Genomic DNA, 27,065 nt, shown 5'->3' on the forward strand with positions numbered 1-27,065 from the left:
AATCAAGGTCTCTTCAGTCCAAGGTTAGTGATCTTGGACATAATTCAATCCAACAATTCAACAAATATTTATTAATTATAATAAACTCAAACACTTTATGGAATTCCTGGAATGACTAGAACTTGATTCCCAGGAGTCTTTCAGAATCACAAAAAACAAGTCACTGAATCCCTTTTTTTAAAGGAGTATTAGGAACCTACTTTCTCTCCTGATAATGAGTTTATGGCTTTCTCCTGCCTACATGATCCCCATGTATAGCCCAGACTTCTGGGCTATTATCATTTCCTGAAATCTACCATGACATGTCATTGAATAATCAAAATCTACTCATCTCTCTCTTAAGTAATATCCTATGAATTGTTGAAATGTATTTAGTTCATTTGTGATCTATTTGATTTGTGATAAATCAAAATTTATATTTCCCTTAAGCCTTAGTGTTCTGGTGATATTTCTGTTCAATCACCAGAGCTACAGAATTCTACCTTTGAGGATTTGCTAAGCTGGAAATCATAAAAATTTGTAGACATTTATGAGATCCATAAGATGATTATAGTTAGCTTTAATCAGAAAACTCTGAAGAGGCAGCTGAGTGGTGCAGTGGATAGAGTGCTGTGTCTAGAGTCAGGAAGATTTATCTTACTGAGTTCAAATCTAGCCTCAGACCCTTAGAAGTTGTGTCACTAGGCAAATCATTTAATCCTCTTTGCTTTAGACTCTTCATCTATAAAATGAAGTGATGAAGGAAATAGCAAACCTTCCAGTATCTTTGTCAAGGAAACCCTAAATGAGGTCATAAAGAACTGGACACATCTGAAATGACTGAACAACAAAGTATCCTGATTCCTCAGAGATAGGCTCAGCTGCATCTTCTGAACCTATTATTATATGTATTATATGAAGTTAGTATAGTACAATGTTGAAGTTATGATATTGTGGCAAGACCCCTGAATTAAGAGTTCAATTTTAGTCCTGGTCATATATTGGTTGGCTTATTATTACTTCAGTAAGTCACTTCCCCTTTGTCAACTATAAAAAAGTTATTTGGCTGCTTGTGAGAATGGAACTTTGCAATCCCTACAACTAGGCAGGCAAAGATTTGTCAGTCACTTGAACTCAGGACTTCAGAGATGCAACATACTAAGCCAATTAAGCATCCACCCTAAGTGTAGAATCTTCAGCATTTTATGGGGCTAGTAAGAGTTTGATATTCTTCATCTGGTAATTGTTCATATTCTTTGACCTCTTATCAATTGAGGAATAATTCTTGGGTATGTATTTGTGTTATTTCCCTATATATCTTGCATATTAGATCCTTATCAGAGCTCCTCAGCCCCAATTAACAATTTTTCTCCTTATCCAGGTCACAATGATTTTATTTTTATAAAAGGTTTTTACCTTTTATGCATGATTTTATCTTTTGTGATCGCCTCTATTTCTTGTTTGGTTAAGAACTCTTCCCCTAATCATAACTGTGGAAATTACCTGATCTTGTTCTCTTCTAATTATATTATAGTGTTACCTTTTTTGTGTTGTTGTGCCATAGTATATAAGATGCTGGTCTAAAATGTAATTTCTGCCAAACTTCAGTTTTCCCAACAATTTTGTAGTTTTGAGAATCTGAGTTTGATTCATTTGTAGCACTTTCACTGTGTGACTTTGAGTACATTCACTTCAATGGGAAGCAAAGTAACTTTCATCATTTGCAAATAAGGAAGTTGGATTAGATGTCTTTGAAGATCTTTTCCAACTCTAAATCTATGATCCTATTCTATCATGCTATCATTATCTGAAGTTGTCTTCTTGCTCATAGTTTCACTCCCTTCATAATCCTTCATAATATTACATGAATAATTATATAATAACATTATTTTGGTTATTCCTCAAAAGAAGAAAAAAATTAATTTCCACTTTAAAATATCAAGAGGCTCCCACTTTCTACAAAAGATGCCATTTGAATTTTGGCATTCAAGGGCCTTTTCACTCTGGCTTTAACCCACCCTTTGTTTCTCTTTATGTTGTTACATTCTAATCAAATTAAATCATCCTCATCTCTTGTTCTTGTTGACTTATTGATTTTAGAGCCTCTAAGCTATTTCTCATTATATTCTTCTACTTTTCTATTTGATTGTATTCCTTCTTCAACCATCTTCCCCTATAATTTATCTGCTGAAGTTCATTTCCTTCAAGAATTTAATTAGATGTTGTCTTCTTTTTGAAACTTTCTCTGACCTTTTTAGCCTTCCAGATGAAAGTGGTTTTCCCCTTCTCAAATTTATCATAGAATTCTTCTTGAGCTTTTGAGTTTATCTTAGTCTTTCAGAGTTATATTTGTCCTTGACTTTTCCCCTTACTGTAAGTCCCTTGGGGGGCAGGCCTGGGCCTATCACTCATATTTTCATTACCCAGAAAAGTGGTTTGGATAGTAATTGGCACTTAATTCATGTATATTGGACTGATGGAGAAGGGACCAACAGATGAAATATGATGTTCTCTTTCTCAGATACTCTTACATCAAGGAGAAGTATGAAGGCAATTTTCTCACACAACAAATAACCATATCTCCATGTCTCCCTTCTTCCCAGGTCCAGTATATTCCTATCTCTTAACATAAATGCTCTGCAGCATGGTATAGAATATTTCCCCAGGGACCTACATGAGAGAGGGGAATGCAAAGAAGAAAAGCCAGCCAGAAAGAGTCCTATGCCAACACCATGAGGTCCCAGATGGCTCATCTATCATCCCTCACGTCAACGCTATCAATTCAACATCTACAACATATAGGTTGGCCTAGAAATACTAACGTAGAGGCTTTGACTTGTCTTTCTTTTATTCATGGTGGAAAGGCATGAAAATGGATGGTTTGCTTATGGTTATTGACAAAAGATAACTGTCTTCCAGATATATCATTATGTCTCATTGTAATAAAGAGAAAAAGAAAGAAAACAGGGAAGTTGGGGAAAAAATGCTGAGTTATTTCTCTGAGATGTTAAAGCAGGAATTAGTTAATTCTTAAAAATAAACTTGTATTGATATCTTTTGTTTTTCCATCATCTTCATTTCCTTGTATGTTTCTCTTTCATCTTCCTTACCCAGGGAGACAATTCATACAAGAGGGAATTAATCTTTTTAAAATCCACTTCCTCAAAACCAACCAAAACATTAAAAAAAATCCAGCCATAAATGCAGCATCATATCTGTATCATCCTTTCCACAAACATGTACACATACACACTAAACATTCCATTAAAAAAGGAGGGAAATAGGTCCTTATATCTCTTCTTTAGAATCAAACTTGTCATTATAATTAGAAAAAATTTTCAATTATTATTCATCCTGTTTACATTATTATAGTGATTATGTATTTTGTTTTCCTTGTTCTACTTTCTTCATATTGCATCAGTTCATATAAATCTTTCCATGCTTTCCTATATTATTCATATTCTTTTTCTCTTACAGTATAATAATATTCCATCATATTCATATACCACAATGTATTTAGTCATTCCCTAATTGATGAGCATCTAGTTTATTTTCAATTCTTTCCAAATATAAAAAGTTGTAGATGTGAAATAATTAAATGTGAAAAGTTGTTGTAAAGATTTGGGTATATATGGTCCTTTCTTCCTATCTTTGACCTCCTTAGAATATATACTAACAGTGGAATGTCTAGGTCAAAAAATATGGATGTTTTCAAAAGGTATGGATTTTATATAGTCACTAATTTTTAAGCATAATTCCAAACTGCTTTCTAGAATGGATAGACATGTTCATAGTTCTACCAATAATGTAATTGACCCTCCAAACATAGATTATTACTACTTTTGTTATCTTCTGTAAATTTATTATGTGTGAGGTAAAATCTCAGTCAGCTTGATTTGCATTTCTAGCTTCAATGTTGGACAAATCTCCTTTATGTCAGTTAATAGTTTTTAATTCCTCTTGAGGAACTATTTATTCATTTATTTTGGTCACTAATCCATTAGATGATACAAGGTTTAGAAATACTACATCAATTTTGATAGGATTGTTAGAACTTTTCAGTGAAACTTACACAACCATGCCATATTTTCTATGTCATTGTTGCTGTTATTTGTCCTTTATTCTTTAGAAGGAAATATAACAACACAAAGGTAATGTCTTGATTTGCAAGGGGATTGACTTTAAGTGAAGCAGGGCTGCGTAAATTCATCATTCTCACTCTTTCCTCCCGAGTCATCTGAGTCTGATAGCAAGACATAAATCAAGATGCCCAGCAATGGCCCAGGATGCAGTGGGAGACCTTGGCCTCTTTAAGGGAAGGTCTTTCTCACATCTCAGTTTGTCAAAGGCAATATCCACCCAATGATTAAAGGCTAGGTAAGAACTGAGGCAAAAGATGGCCTAGTTTGTCTTCAGAGTTTCTGATCATTACAAAAAATGATTACTATCTATAGCCACTCTAAGCCATTAAAACCCAAACAATGATCAAGAGAAGCTTGAGTTGGAACCCATTTTTGGCCAGTCAATGAAAGCCAGAGGAATTTGGATTTAAAGGCATAACCAAGGAGAGAATTCTGGAATGGTGGAAGAGGTCAGAAAACTTTGGTTCTCATATTTCCTCTATTAAGAAAAAAGACAGAACATTGCCTCAGGCAGCAGAAATAAACGGGGGAAAGCCACTGTCCTCCTAAGAGAATTTGAGAAGATTAGGAAAGACCCAACTTCGAAGGGTGGGAGGTTTAACCTAAGTAAAGTATAAATACTCTCAGGTCAACTGCGCAAAATCAACAGACAACAAGTCAAGGGGGCAGGTGAGTTGAGAGTAGCCTCAGGTTTAGAAATCTTCACTGTGCAGAATGTGTTGGAGGACACTAAGCACAACTGTGCTGACCAGACATTTGCCAAGCTATGGCTGGCAAGTATAGTAATTAATAAGTACCAAGACACCAAGAAATCATAAAGCAAAACCAGAAGAAAGAAAATGTAGAAGAGGAAGTAAAACATCTCAACAGAAAAACAACTGAACTGGAGAACAGATCAAGGAGAAATAATGCAAGAGCAGTCAGACTACCTGAAAAAATACAATAAAAAGAATATTGATACAATGTTATAAGAAATTATCAAAGAAAATTGAAGTTCTAAAATATGAAAGTTAAGCAGAAAGAAAAAATGCACCAATCACCACATGAAAAAGATCCTCAGGTGGAAATTTTTCAGGAAGGTTATAGCCAAATTTCAAAGTTCCCAGGTTAAAAATAAAATATTGGAAGCAGCAAGAAAAAAAAAAAAACAATTTAAATATCATGTAGCTACAATAAGGATTACACAAGACTTAGCAGCTATTACATTAAAGGGTCTTAGATCTTGAAATATTATATTCTGTATGCCAAAAGAGCTAGGCTTATGACTATAGGTAACTTTCCCAGCAAAGTTAAGTATAATCATGCAGGGGAAAAGTGAATGTTTAATGAACTGAAAGACTTTCAGTTTTTGTAACAAAAATCTCAGAACTTAAGAGAAATTCCAATATATAATATCCAGGAGAAATAGAAGGTAAGCATCAAAGACCAATTATAAATCATGTAAAATATTAGCAGTACATATGATTGTCATCATTATTAAAAGGTCAGCCTATCCCAGGCTTGTCAAACTAGAGTAAACCCTCACTTAGAATCAGAAAATTTGATTTTACATCTTAGACCTTTCATTTACAACTTATGTGACTTAGGGGAAATCATTTAACATCTCTAGGTCTCAGTTACCTCATCTCCCAATATGAGGAAATGGGTAATGGTTGATCTCTAAGGTTTCTTCCAAACTTAAAATGTTATGATCCCTACAAGACCCATCTTGAACTAGGACCCCTGGAGAAGGTAAAAGTTAGATGTGGCTTTTAAAGTGAGTGTACTAATTGGCTTGTCAGCTGAGACTACCATCTTGCAACTCACATATGTATGGCCTTGGCTTAGATTTTTGTTCTGTAGTTGATTTTTATGATCACATTACAGTTCAGTTGTTTCCAAGGGTGTGTATGTGTGCAAAGAACATCTGCAAAATAAGGGATCTGAATTGCATTCAGACTGATTCTCTGAAATGTGTATTTTTGCATTAGTTGGAGATTTCCAAACCTCCTCATGATTATTTTCTGCAAAAAATACAGCCTCTTTCCATTAGCCACATAAGACAATTTGAGTCAAAGAACCAAGTGAGCCAAATTAGTTGAATTTAATTTTTTTTCTTTTTTTGGCATGAGTGTTAGAATAAAATGAATTGGAAGAACTCTCAGTTGGACTCATTAATCCAATTTTGACCCAGGCAAATTTTTATTCTGGAAGAGCAGAATAACTGTGTGATGAAAACATTTTTCTTTTATGCTTATTTATTTTATTTTAACCATTCTTTCAGAATAGGAAGTCTGGAGTAGGTTCAGTTTATGTCATTTAGATAGGCAACTCTAGGCTAGATTTGACCACATTTCATATTATTTACTCCTTCAATTCTAGAGCATGCTGTGTGTGGGCTTTAGTGAAGGCAAACGCCAGACATTTGTGAACTGCCCCACATTTAGTTTTGTTCATGAACTTGCTTCCAAAGTGCTTAAGAACAATTTAATTAAGAATGAAATCAAAAACTATGAAAAGATACATCTGGTTCATCATTTTTAGAATATAAACTTTAAAATGAAATAATGAATAAATAAGTTCTCTAACCAGATGGGCAAAAGAATAGTGTTGAGGTCAAAGCCCAGCTCCACTGAAAAATTGTTTAAAATCCCTTTTCTTCTCTTGCTATTTCCTTAATGAGTTCCCCTTCTGCTATAGCAGAGAAAATGTAACATGAGAGGAATTAGTAAGAAGTGCTAGAAAAAAGCTCAAAATTTAGCATCACAGGGCCTAAGTTTGCATTTCAACACTACTATTTACTACCTGTCTGATTTTGGGAACATTATTTAATCTCCATGGATTAAATTCTCACCTACAAAATGAGAGGCTACTAAGTAGTCCAGTGGATATTGCTTTGGGCTTGGAGTCAAGAAGATCTGAGTTTTAATCTTGATTTATACATTTATTGGACTTGTGACCAAGAAGCCAGTCACTTAACCTAGCTAAGATTAGATTTCTATGGGAATAATAGTAGTATTTACCTCATAGGATCCTCGTGAAGACCAAATGAAACAATACATGTCAGCAGCTTTGAAAACATTAAAGCTCTACTTAATTGTCAGTTATAAGCTAGTAATAATAATAATGGGCATCTAGGTGACACCATAATGTATAAAATACTAGGCCTGAAATTAGGAAATCTCATCTTCAATGAGTTTAAATCCAGCCTCAGACTCTTACTACCTGTGTGATCCTTATTTGCCTCCATTTCCTTATCTGTAAAATGAGCTAGAAAAGAAAATGGCAAAGCACTCCAATATCTTCACCAAGAAAACTCCAAATGAAGTCACAAATAGTTGGATATGACTGAAACAACTAAACAACAACAACAAATAAATAGTCAATAATAATTCAATAATAATAGTCAAAAATAAAAAGCTCACATTTATACAGGGATTACTATGAGCTGTGAATGTTCTAAGCACTTTCTGATTATTATTTGATTTTCAAAATAACTCTGCAAGATAAGTGATATAATTATCTCCATTTCCTGGTGCTTTATCCACCACTATCTAACTGCTCCTATATAAATCATCATATTTAGACCCCATAGTTTTCATCATATTCACTGAATCCTGGTACATACATCATGTAAGTTCTGAAGCAGTGCAAGTTATGTTGCTGGGCTGACCAGCGATCTGTAGATATCTCTCATTAACTCATTAGATAGTAAATCCTTGGAGGGCAGCCCCTATTTTCTTTTCTCTTTTTGTAATCTCAGCACTTAGGACAGTGCCAACTACATAATAGGAGCTTAATAAATGTTTATGGACTAATTGACAATCAAATCACATTGAAAAGAAGCAGCACAAGTAATGAAATGCATGCTAGACTTGATCTTGGACCTGACTTCAAATTCCAAATCTGCTACTTATTACCTATGCAAAATAAGTCACGTTGTCTCCTGTGCTTTAGTTTCTTCATCTGAATCATGAGGAGACTGGACTGAATGGATTAAACACCACAGATTCCTACCCTTGCATCACTGTTCACTCTCACCATACATTTTTCAATTCCTTGTAGAGGACACTTAAATTCAATTTGCAGCAGCTCTTCTTCCGTGATCTGGCTCCCCAAATATCACTGCATGAATTGTCAATGAGATTATCTAAAACTGAATTCAACTGATTCCCCAGGGCTAAAGCATTTTGGAGAGTATCTCAAGGGAATTTCCAATCATTAGCCAAATCCCTGCCTACACTATCATATGAACGGACTAGGCAGCTGTCCACATTTCCCATAACAGGGACAATCATGAAAATTGAATATATAATTTAAAAAGGATGTCCTGGTGAGGAATGATGAGAGGATGATATATACATATACATATATATGTATATGTGTATATGCAATATATATAATATAACTATGTATTAGTATATATTGTATATAATATATATCATATATATTACATAACTAATATATATATTATATAACTATGTGCATGTATATATAAAAGATTACTCAGAATTTGTCATTTCTGATCCAGACCTTGAAGGAAGTGATGACAATACATTAGTGGAGAGTGAAGAAAGTAATATAAGTGGTAAGTATGACTCTTCATTTTGCTTGTGAGAAAACTGAGACTGAAAGGAATTACTTGATGAACCCTAAGCCTGGGGTGTTAAATGCAAATAAAAAGGGAGGAGAGGCACTAATTCATACATAAGATACCCTATAGATTGTAAATTGGTTTAGTTTTTAAATGTAACATTATCTATATTCAGTGTAGTTATGTATTTTGTTAGATATTTCTCAGTTATCTTTTGATTTGCTTTGGATACACTCAGGAATGTTTGCCATCTCTACCTTAAATCAAAACCATAATTTAGCCCAGATATGGATACACAATCAGAAGTCACAACCCTGATGTTCAGATTCAAGGAAGTCACTGGAAATAAATTAAGAGTTTTAAAGGCTTCCCTCAACCAAAAATACTTCCTCTACCAATGCCTGAAATTTCACCATTATTGATTTATTCCTCCAAATAAAGGAAAATTGAGAATAAAAATTTATTAAGCACCTACTATTTTCTAGACATTGTGCTAAAGACTTTACAAATATTATCTCATTTAATCTTCACAACAACCTTGTAAGATAGGTGCTATTATTATGTCTATTTTACAGTTGAGGGAATTGGGACAAACAGAAGTTAAAAGTGACTTGCTCAGAATCACATAGCTAAGTGTCTGATGCAACTTTTGAACTCAGATCTTCCTAATTCTAGTCTCAGTGCTCTTTCCTCTATGCTACTTATCTGCCTCTAGCAAACTCACTCCAACCATTTTAAACGACATGTATCAAATCTTTCCTTCTCAGTACATAGTGAGAAAACTTAGAAAGGGTTTAGTGAGGGGAAAACTGAACTTGATTTCAGAAGGCCTGAGTTCTAATTTGATTTTTATTATTTTCAAATTACAGTCTAATGTGGTCTTATGCAATTCATTTCAGTTTCCTGAACCTCAATTTCCTCATCCCTCTGACCCTTAATGATCTTCCAGATACAAATCCCATGAGTTTATGATGTTACTGCTTTATTACAAATACAAGGGAGGCTCATCTTTTAAATTCTGATGATTTCATTATCCTGCTCCAAAGCTTTTAATTACTTCCCACTGTTTATTAAACAAGCTCCAAATTTATAAAAAAAATCTAGATGTCCCCAACAAATCAAATTGTAAATTCAATGAGCAAAGAAGAAAATCCCTTTTAAATATTCATAGGGAAGGAGTTGTGACCAGACAAAAGACAAAAAATCAAGGAAAACAAAATGGATAGGTTTTTTTTTTTTGCATAAAATTGAACTGTTTTTGAAAAAGTAATAAATTCTATTAAATAAGAAGGAAATAGTTAACTGGGAGGAGGGGAAAACTTTGCTTTAGCAAGATTCTCAAAAAAAAAAAGGTCTAATATCCAAGATATAGTCATAGTTGATTATTCAACCATGTAAGAATGATAGCTATTCCCCAATAGATAGTGGCCCAAGAATATGAACAGGCAATTCCCAAAGGAAGACAGTCTTCTGAAAATACTCTAAATTGCTATAAGAGAAATTTACATTGAGAGCTCTGAGATTCCTATTCATGCCTATTGCATTATTAAAATTGTCAAGGAAGGAAGAAAACCATCATTTATTAAGGGTTTATCATTCAGGATAAACAAGGAAGCAGTCAATTAGGAAAAAAACAACTTTGTATTAAATTTCTCAGATAAAGTTTTGGTCTTTAGACAACAGAAATATATAGGACTAAAAGTCATTCTTTTGTGCATTAATGGTCAAGGGATATGGACAAACAGTTTCAAAAGAAGAATTGCAAGCTATTTAATAATCATATGAAAGAATATTTGAAATCACAAATAAGAAAAATACATATGAAAGCAACCCTAAAGTTTGATCACAACCAGCAAAATGGCAAAGATGACAAAGAACTTGTGGAAGGATGGGTATGCTAAAGTATTTATTTATTTATTTATTTTGCTGAGGCATTTGGGATTAAGCTAAGAAGTATTTATTAAGTGTCTGAGGCCATATTTGAACTCAGGTCCTCCTGACTTCAGGGCTGGTACTCTATCCACTGCACCATTTAGCTGCCCCTATACTAATGTATTGCTGATGGAGCTGTGAATTAGTACATTTTCAAAAGAATTTGGAAATCTAAGCACCTAAAATTTTCATTAGCATTTTTTGGATGGTACAAAGACTTGGAACAAAATCTCTAGATGTTCATTGATTAGGAAAAACAACCACTACTCTTTTGCAAAGGTGAAGCCAGTAGTCTATGAGTGCCTGACATTGCATACATTTTCAAATTTTTTAACTGCATTGATTGCTTTTGCTGAGGTTTTTATTGTTTTCTCTTCTTCTTTTTTTCCACCTCTCTGAAAAAGGAGAAGGGAAATATATTGGGAGAATTTAGGCAACTTAAGATATTAATACAATTTGATTTTCAAAAAACACAGAAGAAAAAAGAAATTCAGATAAATAATCAGGGAAGATTTGAAATTTTGAAACATGTTAAATTGATTATATTCTTTTTATTTTAAAAACCAAGGTGTATATAATAGAAATCAACATTTTCACAAAGAACTAAGTCCAAGTTCCTATCCTGCTATTCAGTTTGTTCCCAATCTATCTTTGTCAACTATATCTTCTATATGGATTTTTTTTTAAATCTACCTTAAGTTTTATCCAACTATCCACATGCCAATATCCTGAAGCATCCTACATTCTTCTGCCTCTGTTCTTTTATTCTTTTGAAGTACTCCCCATCAAACTTGAATCTGAAATGTGTATAACTCTTTGTAAAAATTAAAACACTATAGAATTTATCAAGCTCAATCTCAATATCCATCAACTAATACCTCCCTCCTTTCACTGACAAAAGACACCTCTCCTTGTTTCCACCTTCTTGATCATTCTGTTCTCTTGGATAGTCTTCCCTAACTGGGTTTTTGAAGTAGAGAATTTCTTTCTTGATTTTCTTCCTGTTTGTCTGACATCTTTTTCTCAGTTCCATTTGAAGGTCACTTCTTCCCTCAACTATTATGTGTATTTCATGGCCCTACTCTTCTCTTCTTATCCCTCTTTTTGGATCTTTCCAGGAGGACTAAATTATAATGCCTATATAGATGATTTCTATCTCAACATAACTAAGCCAAGTCAGTCTGAGCTCCAATGAGGAAAGAATATCTAGGAGAAAGAGGTAGTCAATAATAGAGATAAGATGAAAATGAGGAGAGTAGGAAGATTTTTTCTGTTCTTTGTCACTGAATGTAAAGAGAAATTATAGCACAAGAACTTAAGGAGATGGTGGATTTTAGTGAGGGTTTTTGATTTTTATTTTTAGTATGAGAAATGGCTGTGTATGTGGACAACCAGATGTGATCCAGAAAATAGAAATTTAGTAAATAGTAATTAAAGTAATTAATAATAAAGTAATAGTAAATAGAAATTAAAAAATAGAGAGTGGTATGGATGATGGGGGATTCTACCTGTTGTTTTTTCCTCCGTTAGGAAGAGGGAGATCTATAAATATGTAGGAATGAGAGAAATTATTACTTTAATATTATATTAATAAATTGGATTTATTAGTTAATTATTCAATTGGGATCCAAGCTTTTCTCCTCAATTTCTCTATTAAAACCCAGTTCCTATATCTGGAGGAAATGCTTTATTGAGAAGATTATCTCTAATCTTCAAGAAACAAGCTCTTCAATCTTGGGTAGAAATCCTCCCAACCAGGAGGCCTAGGATAGGAGACTGGAAATTGAGCTGGGACTATTTCCCTACCAGGAGCTGAATCAGAGCAGAGAAGCTAAGGATTCCCCATCTGAGTACAGTAAAGCAGTACTGTAACCCAGCCTTGAGTAGTCAGTCCCATCAGTGAAGAAGAAGGGGCTGACATAGTTATCAAAAATATAAGAAAAATACTCCCAAACACCAACAATATCAAGAAAAATTAACAAAATATGATGTACAATACAAATACATTAATGAATAAGAAATCTAGAAAGAAGAAAGAAAATAGCAAAATCACAAAAAGACATTAAAAGATAATAAGCAAACATGAAGATGAAAGAAAATAAAGCAATACGGACTAATGAATGTCAGAATTCTATGAACCCCCCAAAAAGCTATGACAACAAGAATTTAGGATGATTTTAAAAAGAAATAAAATTCACAAAGGGAAAAATAAGTAAGAATGAATTTATGTCAGAAATATATGCCCTTGATGTAAAAAATAAAGGACTCCATAAAGAAGTACAAAACACAATTAGTAGTTGAGGGGGGAGGGGAGAGTGAATCCAAAGAAGAAAATTTCTCTTATTAAAACAGGAATACCTATTCTAATTTTGGTTGAGATGTGTTCCATTGATACTCTGGCTAATTTAACAAAAATTAAAATATTTCTACCTTTAAAGCCCTTGCATCCAATTAAGGGAAACAACAGGTAAACATTAAATATACACATATATACACACACACAAAATATGAACAAAGTAAATAAAGGTAATGGTGGATAGCAACTGGGGAGGATTAGGAAAGGTCTCATATAGAAATGGTACTTAAAATGAGCTTTGAGAGAAAATGGGGATTTCAACAGCAGAGCTGGGGAAGGGAAGGCATTGCAGGTATGTGCAAAGGCCAGAAAGTAGGAGAAGCAATCACGTGTGAGGGACAATGATTAGTCTGGTTTGGTCAAATTCTGTGTATACATATATATCTCTATCCATCTATCTAAATGTAATTAATAATATGTGCAAATAATTAATTCACAGGTTCTATATACATCTCTATATCTGTATAGATACTATGTATATATAGACAGCTGGATATAGATGTAGATAAAGAAAAATAGTCTGGACATAATTATTGTCATATCTATGTCTATCTAAATAGATATAGATTTATATCTATTTATCTCCATCCATATAGATATATGATCTACTATGGCCACTCATCTCATATATATATATATATATACACAATTGTTTCAATTCTTTCCCTTTTAAAAATAAAGCAGCCAAAAATTTTGAGGTTGTTTTTGTTGTTTCATTCATTCAACAAGCATTGTGGTAAGTGCCAAATATTCTGCTGGATGCTGTAGATACCACAAAAAATTAAATAACCCATTGCCTTCAAGGTGCTTATATTCTATTGGAATCAATAATATATGTGCATCTCTATCTGTCTGTCTCTATGTTTTTCTCTCTATCTCTATATGAATATATATTCACATATATGTATATGCATATGTATATTTGCAACATAAACATATATTTACATATATATGTATATTTATGTGTATATGTATACATACATATATATATATATATATATATATATGCTGGAGCAGAAAATATGTGAAGGAAAATAACTAAAGCTAGAAAAGGTGGGTCAAAGCCAGACTGTAGAGGGCTTGTTTGTTTGTGTCAGCCAAGAAATAGCCTGCACTTGCTAGACAGCGTCAAAGCCGAGAATATCCTTCTGAAATGCTAGAGGAAGTAACTGTCTTGAGATAACCCGTAATTATTCCAAGGGCTCAAGAAGTCACTCCAATCCAGAAGCAAGGCTTGGCATCCTTAGCTGGCTTAGGTATGTTTCCTATAAATAAAAATGAGATTGGATCCTGGACATGACTAAAAATGTGTGTCTGTTTTCAATGCATAAAGGAGCCCCAGACCGTTGCCAGGTGAATGTTCAAAATAGCCTCTTGCTAATTGGCTTTTCTGCAGCAAAAGACATAAAGGGCACTTGGCATATCCTCTGGCATATTTCTCAGACCTGCCGTGTGCATGCTGAAAAAGTAATTAGATTACATCACTTGAGCCAAACTGATTTATTTTTTTACTTTGCAGAAATTATATGGAGAGATGTCCCAAATTCTGACCATCTTTAATGGCTTTAACATTTAACAAACATTTATGAATTTATGAAGAAACTCTGGACCTAAATCTATAGGTTTGGATTCAGATCTCAACTCTAATACTACTTCCTATAGGCAACTTAAAGCTCTGTGCATCTGATTTCTTTTTTTTTTTTAGTATAGCTTTTTATTTACAAGATATATGCATGGGTTTTCAGCATTGACCCTTGCAAAACCTTCTATTCCAACTTTTCCCCTCCTTCTCCCCACCACTTCCCCTAGATAGTAGATAGACCAATACATGTTAAATATATTAAAGTATATGTTAAATATAACATATATATATATACACATATAGTTATCTTGCTGCAGAAGAAAAATCAGACTTAGAAATAAGGTAAAAATAACCTGAGAAGGAAATCAAAAATGCAAGAGGACAATAACAGAAGAATTGGAAATGCTATGTTGTGGCCCACACTCATTTCCCTGGGTGTAGCCGGTTCTATTCATTATTAAACAATTGGAACTGATTTGGTTCATCTCATTGCTGGGGATGGCCACGTCCATCAGAATTGATCATCATATAGTATTGTTGTTGAAGTATATAATGATCTCCTGGTCCTGCTCATTTCACTCAGCATCAGTTCATGTAGGTCTCTCCAGGCCTTTCTGAAATCCTCCTGCTGGTCATTTCTTATAGAACAGTAATATTCCATAATATTCATATACCACAATTTATTCAGCCATTCTCCAACTGATGGGCATCCATTCAATTTTCAGTTTCTGGACACTACAAAAAAGACTATGTGCATCTGATTTCTAAAATGGGGAATAATATTTCAGTAAAATTTTTGCAAACGTAAAGCTCTATGGAATTGAGAATTATTATTAGGAGCAATGTTTTATGATTTTCTAAAGTCCTTTATAATTTACAAGGATGTTTCATGTCCTTTATCTCATTTATATACAACATCCTGTTGATATAAACAGAAAAATTATTATTCCTGTTTTGTAGATAAAGCCTAGAAGGCTTAAAGGACTTGACCACTTGGTAACAGTTAATGAACACTGGAGCTGGGATTCAAATCCAAGCTCCTAATTCCAAGTTTTAAATTCATTTTCTGCTCTCTCTACCATGAAATACATGGACTACAAGAAGATATAATGTTTGCCTTCTTTAAAGAATTTCCTTCTCCTTTGAATTCCATTGTGTCTCCTTGTAAATCTGCAGAAAGGATTTTCTTTAAAACCTAGTGCAAGAAGCTTTCTTAATCATCCATGCCTTCTTTAAAGCACTGCATTGTGCTTGATTCTTCGTGAGCCCATTTGGGTTTTTTCTTGGCAAAGATACTGGAGTGGCTTGTTATTTACTTCTCCAGCTCATTTTACAGATGAGAAAACTGAGGTATACACCGAGCTACCTTTACAAACAATTTATAACTTCTCTTCCTTGAAAGAATAAGATAAACATACAAGAAATAAAAGGGATTTGTGGCACTGAGGAATGAGCACTGGGTATCAATTCAAGGACATGGATTTGGTTGGAGTCCTAACTTTTCCCCCTTAATAACAGTTTGGTCCTGAGCAGATTTTTTCACTTTTCAGACCTCTACTTCCTTAACTTTAAGAAATGAGAATTTGAAACAGAATAGTTGATGAAGATTCCCCAAGTATCCTTTACCTCTAAATTCTATAATCATGTGAGAACATCTGGTCCTCTGAGAGGAGAGCACCCCCGCAGGGTAGGATGATTGTGCTGGAATGAGGTCTGCCATATCAAGGGAGAGGAGCCAGGGACAATTATCCACTCTTATCCTATCACTAAAGGAAAGGTTAGACAAAAAAAAAAAAAAAAAAATTTCCCAATGTACACATGCCAGGACAAAAAAAGGCAAGGAAATAAATGAATATAAGAAGGCAGAATCATTGGATTTCTGACCTGAAAACTTGGATTTGAGTCCCAATGCTATTCTTTAGAATATGATTATGCAAATCACTTAAATATCTATGCTTGAGTTTCCTCACCTATAAAGTGAAGGAGGTGCATCACATGACCTCTGAAGTTACTTCCAAATCTAAATCCTATAATCCTATGAAAGAATGTATAGTGAAAAGCAATAAAAACTTCTTTTGGGTGAGACCCTGGTTTAGGAAAACTTTATATGTGGAATTCTTGCATGAAAGCCAGGAACGTACCAGCTGAACAGCCCATTGGAGGGTGTGGGAGAAAGATGAAGAAGCTGAGAAAAGACTCCTCAATGTGAATTAAGGGACCAGACCAGGTGGTGGGATAGCACATGCTAGTGAGAAGGGAAATCATCATCAATGATCATGAATCCTATTATTGGTCCTGCCTTGGCTGACATAAATCTGCCTGAAGTCTTTGAAAAAAGACTTTTCCAAGTCTTTGAAACTAGTACATGATTTCTCTCTAAGTACCAATCCAAAGGACAATCTTAACTTTAATTCAGCTCAATCAACAAGCATTTATTAAGCACCTAGTGCATGATAACATGCACTCCAGATAACATGTATACAATGTACACTGTGAAAAACATAAAATGTGGGGGCAACTAGGTGGCTCAGTGGATAGAGCACCAGTCCTGAAGTCAGGAGGACCTGAGTTCAAATCTGACCTCAGACACAACACTTCCTGGCTGTGTGACCTTGGGTAAGTTACTTAACCCTAATTGCCTCAGAAAAAAAAGAAAAGAAAAAGATAAAATGCCCACTTTGATGCATACATTCTCAGAAGTATTAATCCTCACTAGTAATATCATCTTCTAATTACAAAGATACTGTTCCTTGACTGGTCCTTCCTTACTTAACAAAATCAAATTTATTTGTTTTTCTTCACACTTGTGTGTGTTCTCCTTTGAATTCCATTGTGTCTCCTTGTAAATCTGCAGAAAGGATTTTCTTTAAAACCTAGTGCAAGAAGCTTTCTTAATTAATTTCATCCATGCCATGACAACCATTCTCTGGTTTTGAGCTCCTTGGTTCCTCTATAAATTTAGTACCATATTATTTTTATTTTTCTCTTATTCTCATTTTTTATTTGTTTTCCCCCATTAGTTAGATGACAAACTCCTGGAAAAAGAAACCACATTTTTCACTTTATCTTCTTTGAACACCTGGTTCAATATTGCACACTGAATGATAAATGAGTGAGTTGACTAAATTGAATGGTTTCAATCAGGTCCCCTTGACCCCTTTTGAGGTTTTCTTGGCAGAGATACTAGAGTGAATTGCCATTTCCTTCTCCAGCTGATTTAACGGTTGAGAAAACAAAGGCAAACAGACTCAAGTGATTTGCCCAGCTTCACATAAGCATCTGTTGCTACATTTGAACTCAGGTCCTCCTGGCTCCAGGGCCAGCACGCTCTCTCTCTACTGTGCCACCAATAGTTTTCAGTGGAAACAGGTTCCAAAAGTTAAAATCCAGTGTTGTATAATTAGCTAAAATTTGAAACTCCATCCAATCTGCTTTCATCTGTCTTTTATACGTGAGCATAGGTATGTGTCGTGTACCTTGTCTGCTTTAAAACTCCTTGAATTTAGTTTTTGACACATTTCAATGAGGAAAAACATGGTTCAGCACTTGATGCTTGCTAGTCACTCCTCACACCTGGTTGCTGCTTTGGTTGGGGGGTGGGAGGTGGGAGGCTGGCCAGATGTGCTGCCCAGCCCCCACCTCTGCTATTGCCCACCCGGGCAGCTGGTCCCCAGGGAAGGTGGGACTGTAGGAGTGGAGCCCACAAGGCAGAGACTGTGAATGGGATAATTCTTGCAGGACAGCCTGGCTGCAACACGTGTCTCCTCCTGGAAGGGTGTGGAGCAGCCGGTGTGCTCAGCAGGAGAAGAAGCAGCAGGAGCGGGGCAACAGTGGAGGTGGAAGCAACAGCAGCGAGGGCTCAGGCAGGGGTGATGGTGGCAAACCCAGGAGTCCTGGCAGCTCTGAGCGCCAGGCAGGAGCCAGGGCCCTGGGCAGGGGAGGACATCCTCCACCCCCAAGGAAGCCTGGAAGGATGGAGTGTGTGTGTATGTGTGTGTGTTAGTATGATAATGTATATGTGTGGAAGACAGGGAATATAAAGGCTGTGGTTCTTCTCAGAAAGGGTTTGGATCAAGAAAGGAGGAGTCAGCTGGGCTGGGCTGGGCTGGGAATGACCAGCAGGATGAATACAGAGAGGATTGGCGAGACTTACATGAACTGATGCTAAGTGAAATGAGCAGAACCAGGAGATCATTATACACTTCGACAACGATATTGTATGAGGACATATTTTGATGGAAGTGGATTTCTTTGACAAAGAGACCTGAGTTTCAATTGATAAATGACGGACAAAAGCAGCTACACCCAAAGAAAGAACACTGGGAAACGAATGTGAACTATCTGCATTTTTGTTTTTCTTCCCGGGTTATTTATATCTTCTGAATCCAATTCTCCCTGTGCAACAAGAGAACTGTTCAGTTCTGCAAACATATATTGTATCTAGGATATACTGCAACATATCCAACATATAAAGGACTGCTTGCCATCTAGGGGAGGGGGTGGAGGGAGGGAGGGAAAAAAAATCGGAACAGAAACGAGTGTCAATATAAAGTAATTATTAAATAAAAATTAAAAAAAAACAATGACTTTTTTTCAGTCCTTCTCCATGGACTTGACATAGAATCACTCCTCTTCTCTCCCTCCTTAACCTCAGTGACACAGTACAAATTTCTCTTCTACTTATTTGATTGCTTCTTTTCTATTTCTTGGCTCTTTATTTTCCTCCTACAACTAGTTATCCTCCAAGGTTCTGAATTTAAGTTCCTTTTTCTCTCTAGTGTCTCCCTTGATCTCATTCATGTTGGGATCTTCAATGATTGCCTCTATGGGGATGACTCCTGACCTCATTGTCTCCTAGAGCTCCTCTGCATTTTCAACTTCCAGCCAAACCTCCTCCTTAAATCCTGGGAGACCCACTTGTTCCCAACCAAGAACAAGCACATCAAACTATGTGTATTCAAAACTGAACAAATTATCTCCCCTTTCCCCTCCAAATACCTGCTTCTCCATTTCTGTTGATATCACCATCTTCCATTTTGCCCAAGTCCAACACATTAGTCTTTTCTGACTCTTCTCTCCTTTCCCTCCCACATTAAATCATTTGTCAAATCTTTATGAATCTAGCCTCAAAATGTCTCTCAGCTGAGTCCTTGCACCCTTTCCCCCTAGTTTTCAAATTCTTACTATTAAGAACTTTCACCTTCTTAGACAACTACAACAGTTTCCTAACTAGACCTGATTTGGAACTAATTAGAAATTATCTTAGTAGAGCTGCCTGCTTGTGATGTCTCCTCCCTTTACCCTATCATACCTAATGCTGTCCATGATTCTTACTAATATATGTTACTCAGAAATATTTCATGGCTCCTCAGAAGATATATTCCTTCTCCTGGCATTCAAAGCTTTTTACAATCTTGTTCCAATTTCTATGAATAGAAGCTGAAGATGGTGGTTCAGAGAAAATCTAATAGTGCAGAGTTACTAGAACATAGAATCTATAAAATGAGGTTGGAATGATTAGTGAGTGCCATTGTAAGGAGGATATATTTTCTCTCATAGATGGTAGGGAGCAAATATAGGATTTTGAACAGGGGATGGACATTCCTTAGGAACATGTTTTTGAAATACATGAGATTGGAAATGAAAGAGACTGGAAGCAGGGAACCAATCAGGTGGCTATGATAGGAGTACTTCATTCTAGACAAAATTCAGCTGCTACCTTCTCTTTCAAGATTTTGTGTGTCTTAAGTCTTAAAGCATAAATAAATGTCAGCCATTATAGTGATTCCTTCATCTCCCAGGTAAAAGCCATCTTTCTCTTCTCAGATATCTGATAATACCTTATCTGGATCTTTCCTTTGCATTTGCATTTGCATTCAACCTTTTCTCATAATTATATTTATATGTTTGCATCCTGTGCCCCACTCTGTTAGATCATAAACTCCTGAAGAGCATCCTCTTGATTCTTTTCAGATTTTTTATCTTCGTTTTTTGTCCTTACATCCCCAAACTGAATATAGTGCCCTAAATACTGCAGGTACTCAATAAATACTGGCTGGAATGAAGAATTTCATCAGGCAAGAAAACATTCCAAGCAAATAAAGGCATTTATAAAAAAAAAAAAACCAAGATAACATGTCCATCTAAACCATTTTATACTATTACGAAGTTTGCACATGTTCCAGCAGTAATGGTTTAATGGGAAAGAGAGAGTTCTGGATTTGGAGTCAGAAGACTTTTTTTTCCTAATCCCAGCTCTATCCTTTATTATCTGTGGGACCTTAAATAAATCATTTCCCTGTTTCCCCATCTGTGAAGTGAAAGGGTTAGACTAGATGATTTTCCAACTCTGACATATCATCAGTCCAAATGAAGCCAAAAAGTAGGATTGCTTGGCTGGATTAAAGGAGAAGAAGACATTGTTCAAGAAAAAATTAAGAGATGATTGTAGATGAAAGTTAGTGAGATATCAGCAGAACAGAAAAGAAAGAAACTGGGCTGAAGACAATGGGAGGGGTGCATTGAGCAACCTTCTTGTGGAATAGGGGAGGAAGTTGTCATATTAATATGTTAAATAAAAGCTTTTATAAGATCAAATAATGAATTCTGTTATTGACTCTTGAACAAACTTTTGGGGGACCATTGATGACTCAAATTAATAAAAAAATTATTTGTGCTTATATTCCATTCTCTAAAGAAATTGGCAGTCTTTGACAAGCTGGACCAATATGAAATCAACACAATTAGAATGATCTGCCAAAGAAAAAAGATGGACCCAAGATTTTGTTGATAGGTTAGACAATAGGTTACAGCACCCCAAGAATATTCTCCATGGGATATGTCTTCAACTGGGATTAAAAGGAGTTTACATTATATGGATCATCTGTCTTTAGGATTACAGAATCACTGATTTTTAAGAGTTAAAAATGATCTCTGGGGTATATATACCCTTTACAACAGATCATTTGGTCTTCATTTGTGGATCGCCATTGAGAAAGGATTCACTATCTCTCAGGAGAGCTCATTGCTCTTTGGGGGCAGTTCTAAGTGTTAGGAAGTTTTTCCTCTGGTTAGTGGCATTCCAAATTACATAAGAGAAAGGGGAAAGCCTGATTGAATTCCCAGCACTATGCTTTTTTTTTTTTTACTATAAACAGAAAAGTATGTTTAAATGAACATGAAATTCCATCACTAAAGCCCTGTGCCAGCCAAGCTATCAGTCTAGTCTTTGGAGCTACTAATAATGCCCTATTGTGTTACTGTGGTATTCTAGGTTATCATTAAGGAATTTTTGCTCTCAATTGAACAAACATGATGTTCCACTAAATAAATAAATAAGTATATGTATGTATATATATATATATATATATATATATACACATATATATATATAATGTGTGTGTATTTGTGCATATACACATATATGTGTGTGTATGTGTGTGTGTGTGTGTGTGTGTGTGTATGAGTATACAGGGTTCCCACAAAGACAGAGTGTCATCTTTCTTGAGAATAAAACTAACTGAAATTTTAATTTTATGAAAATAAAGAGAAAATCAATCATAGGAAGAAAAGTAGTTGAGGGGTGTATAAAAAGATACTCAATTGCAATCAATTGCTTACAATTTGGAGACATAGTTCTAGCAAGCTAAAAGAAGCAACACATGGCTTTGGGAAGCCCCAAGGCAATGAATCATTTGGATTCCTACAGCCCTCTGCTTGGGTGCACAATAGCAGCAACTCCCCACCAATAAATCACTTCTTAAGAATCCTTGCAGGACAGAAGAGATAGACTTTTTTTTTCTTTTTTTTTTTTCCAGGCTTTCTATACTCAGTAAAAAGTCATTTTTGAGCAGGATGAGACTTAAGAGTTAACCATGGAATATCTGGACTCAAATCCTCATTCTGATATTACCTATGTGACTGTGGATAAGTCATTTAACTCTTCACTGCCCATGGAGCTCTCTAGGAGTTGCTTATTTGCTTGAACTAGAGGAGAGATTTTCCTATAACAATAAAATTGTAGGTTTTGCCTTTTTTTTTTTAGTACTTTTAGGTCTGTGGGGCACTTTCCCTAACAAAAATCTTTGTTATACAAGCAGTGAAAGTGTTATCTACATTTTACAGGTAAGAAAACTGAGGCTAAGGGAGATTTGCCATGACTTGCCCATGGTACCTAGATAGTAACATCAGAGTTAGGATCTCAACCCAGTTCTCTGATTCCAAGTTCAGCAAACTATCCAATTGCTCATTCTGTATCTCTTGGCCCTTTGACTCGACTCATCCTCTGGCCAAAGCACATAAAATTTATAAACAGAGCTATGATCCAGATGGGCAAGAAAGAGCAACATGCAAAGGATGGGCTAAGCCAAGTTGAGATGCAATGATGTGTATAGTCAGAAGAGTGATACATTTGGAGTCAAATTCAAAGCCTTTTTCTCTTTCTGACTCTTCATGTCACTTTGGGTAAGCAATTTAATATTTCTCAGGCTCAGTTATATCATCTATAAAATGGGGAGAAGATGTTGGACTGAATCAATGGTGTCAAACAAACAAAAGCAAATCTCTGCAGGGCTCAGGAAACCTCAGGACTTAGGAAACCATCACTTAATATTATCTTTGCTGTATTTGTTTTGTTAAATATTTCTCAATTACATTTTATTCTGTTTCAGGCCACCTTCAGGAGGTTTGTGAGTATAAGTCTGTCACTTGCCAACTAAATCCTCTTTCAAATGTCCTGTCCATCTTAAAATCTTAAGTTTCAGTCCATACCATCAAAACTGCCCTCTCTTTGTTTGATGGGTTTTCCAGGAGGAAATACATCAAGTTCTTATGACTAAGGGCACTTATTTATGTAGAATCGAATTCCCTACCTCTCCCAGTCTCAGAACTATACAAATAATATACCTTGAGGTCTCTTTCTTGAGGTGCCATATTTAACTTTCAGCTAACTACTAGGGGGTGGCTTGCTGGATTTGGAGATTTGGAGATAGGAAGACCTGAGGTCAATCCTCCCCCATATTTTATGATCCTTGACAAATCACTTCCAATTTTTTGAACCTTAGTTTCCTCAACTATGAAATCTGAGTAAAATAATAGCACCTTCCTTATAGGTTATTGTGAGAATCAAATAATACAACATATGAAGTTCTTGGTAAACTTGAAAGTTTTATAGAAATGCTAGATATTATTAATATTTAATAATATACATATATTGAAATATATTTTATAATGGTAGAAACTGCTATTCCAGCACTCTTTTTTTTTTCATACCAAGTTTCTGTTATTTTTGCTATCTGAGTTTAAGACCATATGGGTCTCCCCGGATCACTTTTGTTCAAATGTTAATGTGAATCAAATGTGAACAGAGCATCTCCCTCTGGAATGGGAAGTTCAAGATTTAAGACAGAAAGAAAGGAGTAGCCCTGAGGACAAGAACCCAGGGAAGGGCTTTGAGGTATAGCCAATGGAATTTGCAAGCTGATGCTCTCTGTGGCTGGAAGGAACAAAAGAAATTCCATTTCTCAGTAGAAGAGCATGTTTTCAGGATTTAGCTTCTCATAAATCTTCCAATGAGAGCTCTCACTTTTCAGTTGGACAATCTAAAGTTCAAAACAGTTTTTATGGAAGAGAAGGAAAAAAACCACACACATTCTAACCCAAAACACACACACATGTATGTATGTGTATGTATATACACATATACATAAACATATATGTATATAGATATATTTTCATATGTCTTTATATATGTGGGGCAATTGAAAAGCACATTTGAAGTATAATTGACCATCTTATTTTTTTCAGGGCTCTTTAAAAAATTATTTCCAAGCTCCTAAATACTTTCCAGCCTGTAAAATTCATCTCACTACCATGGCAAGTGGCTTTCTTGATATTAGTAAATGGACAGATCTTCCAATGAGATTAAGTTTCTTTATGAGACCTCTTTCTTTTCTTCACTATTCAGCAGATGTTCTAGCAATTTCTTGAAATAACTGAGGCTTTGCCCTAGGTTAAAATTTGGAAGTGTTTAATTGTTTGGACTTTCTACTTTGTTGATTAAATCTCACAACCTTCATACTAGTCATTGAAATCCAAAATTTCTCCAAGTATCTCCTGCCCCAACTGTGGCCTCACATTAGTTAAAAATTAAACATATGCACTCCTTTATTTTCACTACTTTCTCTCCATTAAATATGCATCATATTACTGGAGATAAAAGTAGCATCTTATGGGAGGAGCTTTGGATGTGAAACTAGGGGCTAATTTTGAAGTTTAGCTCTGTTACTTGCTAACAGTATAGTGTGAGTTTGAGCAAGTATCTTTCTCTCACCTGGTCTCAGTTTCCTCATTTTTAAAATGAGGGGGTTGAACTAAATAGTCTCTGAAATCTAGTCTGTCCTCTAAATCTTTTTTCCAGGGATTCTCTTTCTGCTTCTAACCATCTCAGATCCTACAGCATCCAATCAGGTAGCAGCAAACTGTTGCAATGAATAGTGTACTAGGGGTGGAATCTAGAATACCTGAGTTCAAACGGGATCTCAGATACTCTTTAGCTGTCACAAATTCTTTCTGCCTCAGTTTTCTTAATTGTAAAACAGAGATACTAATTTAGTATTTATCTTCCAAGATTGTTGTGAAGATCAAATAAGAGAGTATTCATAATGCATTTAGCAGTGTTTGGCACAGAGTAGGTACTTAATAAGTGCTTCTTCCCTTCCCCTTTTCCAACAAGCGAGATACTTTAAAAGTATATGGCACATAGTAGGATCTTAATAAATGCTTATTTCTATAATTCCTTCTTTCCTCTTATGCTTCAAATATTTTTATATTTTACTATCTCTCAGGAGAATAGAGGGGAGCCTTAAAAATTTTCTAAAGTCCCTTTTTAGCTTTAAATAGGATGATTTAAAGAGATAAATCATAACTTGCAGGAAAAATTAATTCAGCCCTTTAGAATATCTTTACTTTATAAAATGCAGATCTGCAGAGGAATTTAAAGTTTGTTTAGTACAATTTGTTAATTTTGTAGACTGAGGCTTAAAGAGAGGAAGTGATTTTTCCAAGACTGCCCAGGTAGCAAAGAGCAGAACTGAGATATTAACAATATTTACATTTCTTGAAATAGCAGAGCTGTCATTATAAAAAAGCATCTCACCCTGAGCATGTGAATAGAACAGGGAGAGAGTACAACCAATTCTTCCAGCAGACTTTAAAGGTAGTCTTAAAAGACCTTAAAGACTTAAAGGTAGCTCTTGTAAATGCCTCAGTTATTAGAGAGAGTCATCCTTTCTTGGGGAATGAAGATCAGCATTTGGGAAAGAAGGATGCTTAGAAATCAGAGAGTTTTCCCCTTTGCAGATTCTTAGGTAGTGGTGGAAGCTGAACAGTAGGCTGTAGAAGCCCTAACAAAGGCTTACAGCAGAAGGACCAGGCAATTCCCTTAGACCTAGCAACAGCCACATTTAGTCTGCTATTGCTAAGGATGCTAAGTTACCAAGCAGGGCTCAGGCTGTATTTGGGACTCTTTCAGGTCCCAAACTTTTGGATTCATTACCAACCATGCAAAAAAATAAAGTCAAAGTCGGAGTGTTTTTAGAGTGCAAGGGACTTCTAACCTTTATCCTGAAAATAACAATCTTCTGCAAGCAAAACAACCAAAGCCACTTACTTGTCTAAAATGAAGTATAGGTCAAATCCTCCATAGCAGGCGGGACCCCCATTCTCCCTATTTCCACCTTGTCCAGCACAAACAAGCACAAAAGTAGCTAAAGAGAGACACTTGAAGCCAATCCTAAGGGCTCTTTGCTCCACAATAGCCATTATATCCAGAAAAGAGTAAAGAATGGTCTTCAGAAAGTTCCTGAAATCTCCTCACAAATAAGCCATTCAAAGTTCTGCTCTGCTTTTTGCTGCTTCTTTTTTCTTTCTGAAACTCCCCTGGAAGCAATTGTCTGGAAGAGTTCAAGGTTTTCCTCCTTCTTTCCCCTGCAATTCTGTTTCTCGGTTTCAGATTTCAAGATTCACAATACAGTATTTCACTTTTTTTTTAAAGGGACTTCTCATGACTTTGGATGGTTAAGACCTCAGAAAGCAAAAAAAGTCTCTGAGTTTTGCCATTGGAGATTCTAACTCCTGACAATTCTTTGTCTGAGATTGAAAATAAATGAGGTGGGTTTTTCAAATTGTTCTTGGAAAGGAGAATTCTTTCTTTAATTCTCCCTCTTTCTCCCTCCACCCTTTTAATTTAACTTTATTTTTCCAGTTAAAAAAAGACAACGCCTGCCATCTAATGGTAAAGACTGGAAAGGACAAAGCTTTGGCTTTCACCAGAATTGAGTTTATTTGGGACCATGTGCTCTTGCTGTACTCTGGTCAATTATTTGGGAGTTGTGGGAGGTGGAATACACCAGTCTAGAGTCACAAAAGTAATCCTGTCGTTCTTGGGCAGTAACTACTCATAGAGACAGTTTGGAATTGGAGAGACTGGGCTTCAACTCTACT

The 27,065-nt window shown here is 35.4% G+C and overlaps 1 protein-coding gene across 1 annotated transcript in view; it reads right to left on the reverse strand.

Moving 5' to 3' along the window:
* The window catches only part of ANTXR1 (ANTXR cell adhesion molecule 1), a 289,146-nt gene extending 262,428 nt beyond the window's left edge, over positions 1 to 26,718 (reverse strand). Inside the window, exon 1 of the mRNA XM_051975446.1 lies at positions 26,233 to 26,718. Coding sequence (XP_051831406.1) covers positions 26,233 to 26,384 — 152 coding nt within the window. The 5' untranslated portion in view covers positions 26,385 to 26,718. The remainder of the gene's footprint in view (positions 1 to 26,232) is intronic.
* Positions 26,719 to 27,065: the final 347 nt, after the last annotated feature.

This window comes from Antechinus flavipes, chromosome 2, assembly GCF_016432865.1.
Source record: "Antechinus flavipes isolate AdamAnt ecotype Samford, QLD, Australia chromosome 2, AdamAnt_v2, whole genome shotgun sequence".
Lineage (NCBI taxonomy): Eukaryota > Metazoa > Chordata > Mammalia > Dasyuromorphia > Dasyuridae > Antechinus > Antechinus flavipes.